Source organism: Centropristis striata, chromosome 2 (genome assembly GCF_030273125.1).
Source record: "Centropristis striata isolate RG_2023a ecotype Rhode Island chromosome 2, C.striata_1.0, whole genome shotgun sequence".
Taxonomy (NCBI): Eukaryota; Metazoa; Chordata; class Actinopteri; order Perciformes; family Serranidae; genus Centropristis; species Centropristis striata.
Genome location: NC_081518.1, coordinates 3,434,006 through 3,445,484, shown reverse-complemented (window position 1 = coordinate 3,445,484; position 11,479 = coordinate 3,434,006). Strand labels below are relative to the sequence as shown.

General features: G+C 35.1%; 1 protein-coding gene across 1 annotated transcript; it reads left to right on the top strand.

Annotated features, from left to right (window-relative positions):
- Positions 1 to 3,263: 3,263 nt before the first annotated feature.
- On the top strand, positions 3,264 to 7,539 carry LOC131988139 (inositol 1,4,5-triphosphate receptor associated 2-like). Its single transcript, XM_059353187.1, has 7 exons — positions 3,264 to 3,282; positions 3,745 to 3,864; positions 3,945 to 4,125; positions 5,656 to 5,714; positions 6,312 to 6,372; positions 6,466 to 6,624; positions 7,368 to 7,539. Exons 1-7 carry the CDS (start codon positions 3,264 to 3,266, stop codon positions 7,537 to 7,539), a joined length of 771 nt encoding a protein of 256 aa, XP_059209170.1.
- Positions 7,540 to 11,479: the final 3,940 nt, after the last annotated feature.

Below are 11,479 nucleotides of genomic sequence, written 5' to 3'. Positions count from 1 at the left end.
ACACTCATCTCACTCTTATGTAGACACCTTCAAAATAAAGTGTTACCATGTCTTGCTTAAGTCACAAAGGCATGATCAAAACATTGCCTAAGTCACACTTTATTTTGACTTAGGCATAATAAATCTGCTTACGTCACACACTTGACATAGGCCATTATCTTAAAGGGGTAAAATAAAATGATCTGATGAACTGAACTGAGGATGTAGGAGATTTTACCATAGGTGGCCTGCATCATGAGGAGATGATTTAGGCAAAAAAAAAACAATTTTGACAAAAAATGACTTAGACGATTATTTTAACAGTGTGACGATATATATATATATATATATATATATATATATATATATATATATATATATATGGTGATCACCAACCAACAAGACGATGCTCTTTGATGAAAACACGGTTAAAACAGTACTAATAGTACTTGTGAAGAAAATATTAACATGGAAATATATATTTCGTATCTCCTGAAACAATTTTTGTTCGTTTTACATACGCTTGACAATATTTGGTATCACTAGTGATGGCCAGATGAAGCCCCATGAACCCTTGAAGCTTTTCATCCAAGTGGTTCAAAAAAAGGTTAATTTCTTGAGGCTTCATGTGCTCACAAACCCTCCTGCTGGTCAAAACCTTTATTGTCATTTCAACTATTTGTGATGGTCTCTTGTCTGTCTGCAACAGTGTTGGCATGGGAATAACTATACCTACCTAACTATACCTAAATAACTAACTATTTAGCTAACTTTTTGGCTAATTAGCTTGCTAAGCTAGCTACTAAGCTAACTTCTTGGCTAAGTAGTTACCTTAGCAAGCTACTTAGCCAAGTAATTAGCTAAGTAGTTAGCGTAGCAAGCTACTTAGCCTAGTAGTTCGATATGTAATAATACAAAACCTTTTTTTCTTCATAAAGTATGAGAGGCAAAATGGAAATAATGATCTGTTGTTATCAAAAACAAGATATTTAAAGAATACTTGGAATATTCAATCATAAAATAAATTGATTTAAAAAGATAGAGCACAGAAACACACAGCAGCATTAAATAACATGGGGAATGAATGTGGGTCATTTTTGACCCATGTTGTGCATTAGAAAGGGGGTCAATATGTTGTGCATCAAAGGGTTAAACAAGCATTAACATTTTTTAAACTGATGTCTAATTGGGAATTAACTCCCTGCGTGTTCAAAATGTGGCAGAAATACTTGTCAGACTGCATTTCATATGTTAAACCAGTGAATTTAAATGGAAAGCCATGAGCTGCATCATTGTGACAGTGGGTGAGGAGAGGTGGGGGAGCAGAGGAGGGTGTCAGCTGGTTTTGATGTGAAGCAGGAAAAAAACAAGCATATGGGCATCTTGAAGACTTCTTGTGCAACCATCACAGTGAGTCAGAGGAACACTAAGAAAATAATAATAATGAAAACGAAGCTGCTGTTTTAACGTTTTCTTTTCTTTTTTTCTTGTCAGATGAACTGCCTCCAACTGAGAAGTAAGAATTTATTTTCTTCTGTTCTTTTAAAATACTATTTTGATGGCTAGCTACTAAACAGACATTATAAGCATCATATAATCTCATTGTACACTGTATTTAATGTATATTTAGCACAGACAGAGTTATTTTTTAGTTGTGAAGATTTAATTTTGCTATTTTTGTACCCTTTCTTGAAAACATGTTGTTATTTTAACAGTCATGCCATCATTGTTGCCTTTCAGAGCTAATTAGGGTCATATTTTTCTACCTCATTGTAGGGCTGGGCGATATATCGAAATAAAAGATACACGATATATGTTTAAATGTGATATGGAATTAGACCATATTGCATATATCGATATAGTTCAAAATGTCTTTATTTCTTTATATATAAATACTGCCCTTACTAGGGTTTCTCATATTTAGTTATCTTGTAATGTTCGCTATTCTTTTCTCATATAAATATATATTTATTTTGCAAAGAGATTGGCCTATTTTATTTAATAGGCTATTTGTATTTAAGATATTTTTTTATTTAAATGTGCACTTTATGGAGCTTTGATTTTAAAAAAAGGTACTCCTGTTATACAGTATTTATGTTCACTTAAATAAATGGTTTCAATAAAACTACATTTTTCTTTGACTTTGACTGAACATTTGCTCTCACTTTGCGATAAAAATATCAGGATATATATCGTATATCGATATTCAGCCTAAATATCGGGATATGACTTTTTGGTCCATATCGCCCAGCCCTAATCTCATTGTACATAGTATTTAATGTGTATTTAGCACAGACATAATTCATTTTTAGTCGTGCAGATTTAATTTAGCTATTTTTGTACCCTTTCTTGAAAACATGTTATTATTTTAACATGCCATCATTGTTCCCCTTCAGAGCTAATTAGGGTCATATTTTCTATGTCATTGTAGGATAACAACAAGAAAAGATACAATATGTAGCCCACTGTTTAAATCCCACTGGCTACATGTAAGCATGAGTCAATTCTGTAGAGGAGTTATTACCATAACTGCACACTTTACATTTTAAACATGGAATTATTTGAATGTCTTTTAATTTTGATCTGTGTTTCTACTCTGTAGTCAGACGGCTTAGCTAAATAATAGGGAAACGCCGGACAAAAGCACCAATTTTTTCCACATGCTCTCCATCACCATAGGTTTCAATTTTTGGTAGGAGCCTCTTCATCAAGATTGCGGATCGGAGATGGCAGCCATATAAAGTCTATGAGAACCAAGCCACTTAGAAGGTCAATCTTGGTGTCAAAATATACATTTTCTGTTGGGGAAAAATGTATATACAAAATGTGACATGAGATGAAAGCTTTCCCTTGATTTTTTTACATGGCAGCTAATCCGCACTCTCCCGTGAACATAGCTTCCAAACATTTTCAACTCAGGATTCCCTGCTGCAGCACTTGAAGTGAGTTGCCGACCAGTCTGGGTGAAAGTGAACATTTCTATTTGATCAAATTATCATGTAGTGATATTCTCAATAGCTTTAAATGATTCTTTGACCCAGAAAATGTTTATTTTGACACCAAGATTGACCTTCTAAGTGGCTTGGCTTTTGTCCGGTGTGTCCACATTCTTAGTAAATCTGGTTTTAAGCCACCTGACTACTGGGCTTTCTCCTCTAAACATAATAAATGGAGGTAAAGATCTCCAAACTACTCGATTTCTTTCTTTTAAAAAACAGGTCATGTAGGAACGTGACAGTCCATCAGCACATTTGCTCTGCAGGGATTCAGGAGAAACGAGCACAATGTCTGACGGCAGTGACGGTAAGCTTTGCAAAGTATAAAACAAATATTTACAGTATATTCGGTAACACTTTAGATTAGGGAACACATATTCAGCATTAATTAGTTGGTCATTAGCATGCAAATAAGTAACATAGTGGCTCTTAATTAGTTATTATTAAGTAGTTATTAATGCCTTATTCTGCATGGCCTTATTATACAACCAGTAAGACATTAACTAAGAGTTTTCCCTCAATAACCTCAGAATTATTGCTTATTAGTAGTAAGTAAGGGAGATGTTGTATATGAGTTATGATCTTAATATTCTTTATTTTGTATGGACTTTATAAGTCTCTACATAGCTACAATCCTCATTCAAAAGGAGCCACCAGTCACGTCAAAGGTCTGGAGATGGTGGCTTCTTTTATGTTATTAATGTTTATGTGTAATTTATGTTTACTTCCTGTGCATGACACTAACATTTGCTAATCTCTCCATGTTTAGTGTGGGAGTCAGCTGGCAGTGGGGCAAGGGATTTACTAGAGGACAATAAAGACACAAGTGGATTTTCTGAACATGAACTCCTCGACATCATGTATAATGCATGTAACACCTCCAACACAGGTACACAGGCTTATGATGGTTGGACCAAAACAGATTGAAATATTGTTTTAAATTGTGAGTGACTGCTGTGTGGTCTTCAGGAGACGTGTCGGCCTCCACCATCGTTCAGTACCTGCAGACCATGACGGCTCAGAGTCCGGAGCAGGACAGACTGGCATCTCTGAGACGGCTGCTGGACCCGGACTGTCAGGACCCTCCAGTCAGCAGAGAGATCTTCCACTCCACCATGAGGGAGTGGATCGCACAGTGCAGCCAGGACAGGTGAGACGAAGCTGCACAGGAGGGACACACATCAAGCCTCTGAACCCCAACAAGCTGTTTTTTATTACAAATCAGCATTCATAAGCATCAGTACAAGACATAAGTTATTCCACAGCCGTTTTCCACATTTTTGTATTATAAAGGCTCAAGTGAAATTAAGCAACTTGAATTGAATTTATTTAACTTTTTGATTTAGCCAGTACAACTAGGGTGTTGCATTAATACAAACCTACCACATTAATAGTGTTTATTTGTATTAAGTTAATTGAACTCAATGATATTAAGTTAACTTAATGTGGTGTCAGTAAATCCAACATAATATTGTTGTGTTTATGCAATATAATAACGTCATGTAGCTTGAAAGTAACAATATTAAGTTAGTTTTACTTAATATGTTTTCTTCACATTAATAGTGATTTGCTTTTCCAGTTTAAACAACACAGTTTTGTGGGACCGTTTGACATAACTTAGTTAAGTAAAATCAACATTTCATTTCTAAGAGTGTACATTAGAACGAAGAACCACAAAAAAGACAACCCACAAAAAAAAGAGAAATAAATACAATACAATAAAATACATAGTATTATAATAATATAAAGGGAGGCAGGAGAGCAGAGGAACTGAAACTAACAATTATACTAACAATAGCAATACATAAATAAACACAGGATGGCGAGTGTGCTCATTAAAAAAACCTTGATAAAATAAATGAAAATAGGATGCATCAGATCGACTCAGTTGGGGTCCAGAGAGGTGAGAGGTTGTCATCTTTTATAAAAATTGGCTTCTGAGCCTCTCAAGCAATATTTTACTTTTTCCAAAGACAGAAAAGACATTAAATCACTCATACCCCAAGCCATTTAGGGTGTTTTTTGCTCTCTCTTTTACACTTTACTCACTGTGTGTCTTGTATGTTACTGTAATATTTAAGTCCTGCACCTATATGGAATCAGCACAATCATCAGTGTGAACAACTCAAAATTTATTTTTTTGCAGAACAACAGTTATAAATATCTCTGATAATTTTTGTTGTTGTTAATGGAATAAAATGAACTACAATACTTTTCCAAGTGCCCACAAAAATATTTTGTTTGTTTTTTTAAGGCTTTTTTTAAAATGCTAATTTACACTTCTACTCTACATTTCAAAAGGAAATATAATTTACTTAAATTACAATTTACAATGTAAAACATATTATCTTTAAAAAAATGATGGATTGGTATTGATGAAACTACTCAACATATTAAATTGTTAGCTCCACCTTGACAGCATTAAATGTTGCTTACATATAAATGCATCACTGAAAATAGTCAAAAACACGATATATATGATACATTTAATAGAATAAGGCCATTTTGAATGATCAGTCACTTTTGATCATTTTTCTTTAATGGTGGACTTTTGGTGTTTTCATACTGGGTTATTGCTACTTTTACTTCAGTCAGTTGCTGTGTGTTGTTGATGTGATATTTTATTTATGAGCATTTTCTTTTATCTGTGTGAGCTAAACAATGACTTCCTGTGTCTCAGCTCTGATGTGGACAGCAGTCATGTTTCTTGGCCTGACTCTTCTAAAGTGCCTGTGAACGGTAAGCTGTCACTGTTTTTGTTCAGACTTCTGAGAAAAACGTCTAAATCACATCATTAAGCCCTGCAGTCAGCTTCTCTCTAAAGTTTTGGCTTTTCCAGAAGTTTCCATGTCCAATTTAATGCATCAACCCTTTTTTTTAGCAAAGGTTAAAAAAGAATGATTCTTCTAATTTAACTTTGTGCATTTAGCATTTGTAATGCAATCTTTTGTGTTTACTGTTTTTTTAAATATGTCTTTGTGTTTTTTGTAATTTCTTTGTTTTTATCTGTGTTTTTTGTAATTTCTTTGTGTTTTTTGTAATTTCTTTGTGTTTTTTTGTGGTTTTTATGTGTGTTTTTTGTATTTTTATTATGTTTTTGGTGTGTATTGAGTGTGTTTGTATGTGTTTTTTGTAATTTTGTGTGTGTTTTTGTGTGTGTTTTTGGTTTGTTTTTCATGTTTTATGTGTTTTATGTGTGTTTTTTGTAATCTTTTAAGTGGTTTATACAGGCAGAATGAAAAGGAGTGCAAAACCGACAAAATAGCCCCAAACTCCAAAGGGTTAAGTGATGTGAATGCTTAGACTTCTAAGGATTAAACTTGATTTCCCTTTCAGGACTGGATTTCTCAGCTCCTCAAAGCAAAGCTGCCTCCTCAGAAAGCCACCAGTGTTCTTGGTGTGTAACTTCCCTCCTTTAATCACAGCATGTGTTTACCTCTTATAATCAATGTGTTGTTACTTCACCACAAACTCTTCCTCTTGGCTTCAGTGATGGAAAAGACCTGTTAGGCACCGTGGCCGAACTGAAGCACGCTCACCGCAAGCTGAGCGAGCAGAACAGCAGCCTGCTGAGGACGGCAGCTCAGTGTGAAGACGTGAACCTGCAGCTCACTTTGGAGGTGACGGAGGTGCGAGCGAAGCTGGCCAGGTGAAGGAATATCTACTTTCTTCTTACATTTACATTTAGTCATTTAGCAGACGCTTCTATCCAAAGCGACTTACAGGAAAAAAAGGGGAACAATCAAGCTATAGTGCAACAAGAGGCATTAGTGCAGCAATAAGGTCTAGTGAGGATTCTTTAAACCTCTCAAGTCCAGGAGATTTTGGTTCAAATTTGTAAACTTCCTCTGCATTAATTTCTGTCTCTGTTCAGCATCTTTCAGTCTGTCCTTACATCACATGCATGGCTCCTTTTTGTCCACACAAACTTGGCTATCAGTCAGATTTTTCATTTTATTTTAATTAACAAAGTATAAAGCTGCCAGGAACCCAAAATACAAACAAAAGACATAGGTGTCTATGGAAATGTACCATTTTTTAACCATTTATACACACAAAAACAGCAGAAAAAATAATAAATAATAAAACTAGAAAACAGTCTATTTGCATGTAAAGTAAAAATAGTAATAGTTTTCATTGTAGAAAAAATGGTCTAGAAACATAAATGGCACACTGTGAAAGCTCCTATGATGAATAGCAGGGGTCCCAGCACTGAGCCCTGGGGAACCCCTGTGGAGAAGCAATGCAAAGTAGACAACTGCCCATGCCATGATACACTAAATACACACAGTTTATTGTAGAAATTTGGTCTGAAAATTTCTGTTCTTACTGATTTTGGGGTTGTTTGGGTCAAATTCAACAATTCACTATGTATGTATTTGGTGTGCTCAGTGCTCAGCGGTCAGCAGTGAGAATCAGATCTCTGACAGAAGAACTGGAAGAGACCCGCCGGTCGTTTAAAGAGGCCCAGGAGAGAGCCAACCGCACCCAGACCAGCTGCACCAAACTGGTACATCAAACACTTTACGGTCTCCCAGTGAAGATTCCTGCTATGTTGGATTAAGTTTTCATGGCAACTATTAACATGTGCATCTTTTACTGTCATCAGAGCAATGAGGTCGAATGTCTGAAGGTTCATATCAGGAGGCTTGAAGACAAGGTAATGTTAGATTAAAGTCCAAATGTGAGCACTTTCAATGTTATTCTACAGCACAACGAAAAAGTCAGGTTGCTTTTGCTTATTGCTCCTGTTATCAAAGTTTAGAAGAACTTCGTAGAATAATTTTGCACTGCAAAAAAGGTGTGTCTAAAAACAAGATAAAAACACTAAATCTGAGGGAAATGATCTTGCTGCATGGACAGATAATTTCACTTGACAAGATTTCTTAAATTAAGATTATTAAATCTAGAAATAAGCATGTTGAACGCTTAAAATAAGAAATTATCTCTTAAAATAAGATAAATTAAAGCTGCAAACAGCAACAAACTGGCCCAAGCAGAGTGACCTGACAATTATTTGTTTCTTACCAAGATAAAAAAAAAGAACTGTTAGATAATTTATCTTGTTTTAAGACTAAAACTTATTTTAAGCGTACAACATGCTTTTTTCTAGATTTAATTCTTGTTTCTTGTTTGTAATTGATGATAGAATTAGAAAACTAAAGTTGTCGTTCTGCTCTTTTTGTGTCCACACAGAATGAAAAACTCACCTTTGAGAGGACGTGTTCTGAAGATAGCATCAACAAACTGAGGAAGGTCAACGCTGAGCTGAGGGTAGGAGCCCATCACTCACACTCTGGTCTTTATCTTTACATTATGACAGAGAATTAAACATTTAAACGTTCACAGGCCGAACTGGAGGAAACCCTGGTTCTGCTGACGCTGAGAGACGGAGAAATCACAAAGGTTGGTTGGTTTTTATCTTTTTTAAAAGTCAGTTCACATTTTGTCTCTAACTTTACTTTTAAATGTTCCTGTGTAGAAAAACATCCTCATGGATAAGATGAAGAACTCTCATGTGGAGAATCACAACATGATCGAGGTACAAAGCAAACACTTATATATATAATATAGAGTAGAACAGATACTTTTCATCATGTTAAATCATAAATGTCATGTTTAATGTGATGTGCAAACACTAATATCAACAATGAGTGAACTTTATCAGCCTCATATTGTCAGAATATGTGAGAAAAAACTGTTTTAAATTTTTTTTAAAGGCCACGCACACTAAAACTGCTATTAAATCACCATATATTCAATATTTTTGTCATATTACACTACATAAAAAATAATAATGCAATAAAATCTATTTTGTTGCTAATCTTTGACATATCCAAGACTCTTTCACCACCAAAACCCCAGCTCCCTACTATTTATTATATGGGGAAAAAAACATATTTTGTGTTTTTTTGGAAGAAATTTTGGAAAAATTAAAATATACAAACTGGCATATAAAGGGTTAAAATTCTGAAAATGATTTAATGTTTGGTAGTTTTGAACAAGTTTGAAGTTGTTTAAGAGATTTATGGAAAAAAAATCTGAAAAAATATTGATGTACGGTGATTTTCTTGCAGTTTTAGTGTGTGTGGCTTTTTTTGGCCACGAGAAGGTAGTAAATGCACCAATGGAGTATAAAAGACATGTAAGGGTTAATGACAATGGATTTCAAAAAGATTACTAAAAAGAAAAGTTCCTGCAAAAATTCATGCTTCAAGCTGTAACACAGCCAAAATGATCAACACATTTAAAAAAAAAAAAAGAAAGATAAAAATGTACAAAACTTCCAGAGGAGGGCACAAGCGTTTATTATTTTATGTACATTCTGGTTGTTATTTACCACATTAATTGTGTTGTGGTGTTGCAGGGTCTCCAGTCAGAGCTGTTGAGGCTACAGGAACATTCACACCAAGCTCTTTTGAGGTACTTGTAACTATGTCTACATTTCTTCTATGTAACAACTCTAAAATCACCTACTCACACCCATTTCCTTGTTCAACTAAGAGGCGAAAAGTTGAGCAATAGTGACAAGAATTATGTGTTAACTCAGGGGAGGTGTCAGCTTTGTAGAAAAGTCAAATATTGTGCTAGTTCAAAGAAAAAAAACAACATTTTTATTTAGAGAATATGCCTACGCCATAGGCCTTTTCCACAGCAGACATGAAGAAGAGAAAAAAAAGACAATCAATCAAACATACAGAACAAAACAAAAAAAAATAGCAGCAGCATAACACGTGTCACCACTCATTACTTTAACTTATATAAATGAATCATCCTGTTTTTAAGTATTTTTAAAAAATAAGTTAATGGTATTGCATGTTTTTAAGTCATTCTCCAATTTGTTCCATAAATTAACAGCTGTTATTGTGGTGCATCATAATTTGGTGTTGGTTGTGGTTTTTAACTTGATAAATATACACACCCCTCTCAAAATGTCCTCTCTGAAATAGGTCTATAAATATAAGTTAAATGTAAGTTAACCCTCTGGGGTCTCTGATGGTGGCGTCCTGATCAGATCATGTGACGTTTAACAAAAAAACGAGGTCACATGGAGCGCTGCTATCAACTTCACTCCAAAGTCCAGACTTGAAACTTTCTCCCAGTTTTTGTTTGACATTCCTAGCTCATGTAAAACCAAAGATATGAGAGTTTTAATTTGATAGTACAGAAATATTTGAGCGTTGGTGTAGCTCTCTGTAGTTTTGCACAGTTTGTTTTGAAGAGTTGCCTGTAAATATACATGTTTTTATGGGACTTTTTTTGTATATAGTTTTATTATATTTAAATGTTTACCTTTTTATATGTTAATTTTTGTATCCTATGTTTACATTTTCAAGTTCCAAAACAGTTCATTGAGCATATTTGTGGTTTTTATTGTAGTAAATAGTATAATTTTTCAACTCGGATTTCATGATTTTTGGGCTCAATATGTTGATAAAGTAGATTAAAGTGAGAAAATAACTGTCAAAAGTATTCAAAAACGGCCAAAATAGGCTCAGACCCCAGAGGGTTAAGTGTCTGTTTCTGTTCCTGGCAGGTATGACAGACACTGTGTGAGTCCTCAGAGTCTCTACAGTCGAGATCCTCCAAACCACCGCAGTCTGCAGAGCGAGATGCAAGAAATGCAGCAGGTAGGAAGCGCTCGCTGCCTGCAGATGATCTTTTCCATTATGGAGCTGCTGTTGTGTCTCAGGCTGACTGTTTCCTGTCTGCAGCAGCATCACAGAGCCCTGCAGGACGACATCAGCCTCCCGTCGCTGCACACACACAGCGATGATATTCAGAGCATCATCCACAGGATCAAGTCTGCAGAGATCGCTCATCTCCTGCACAACAAGTATCCTGAGAAGGTGAGGACGGGGTCAAGAGAGGACGAGAGCTGTTACATGCATTCAGTGGTGGAAGAAGAAGTATTCAGACCCCTTACTGCAGTAAAAGTACACTGTAACAAATTGCTGTAAGAAAACAGCCAAATTGTGACAGTAACATACTTTTTTTCCATTAAAAAGGTATTATACTGTAGAAAACAATGCATTCTTGGCAATATTTGTAGGTAGTTTGCCGTTTCCCATAAAATACTGTAATATACCATAAATAGCATTGCATTCTGGGAGTTATGGTAGAATCAACAGCGGTGAGGCTGATAAAATACGGAAAGCTACTGTATTTCTAGAGGAGACTTTCAGCCAACTCTGGTCTTTCCTTTCTTGGAACATCCATTTTAATCCTGCATATCTTGAGCAAATCACAGCGTAAGTTGAACTATGTTTTATTTGTTAGATGATGTTTGCAGTATTTTACTGTCAAATCAAGGAGATACAGGATTGTACTGTAATTCAGTAAGTGGGTTTATCAAAGTAACATACTGTAAAGTAAATAACAGTAAGGGAACTGTAAAATTAACAATAGAATGCTGCCAACCCTGCTGCCATTATTTTACTCTTAATTTACAAGACAATTGTTTACAGTTTACTAATACCACACTGTGAAATGACTCCACTACA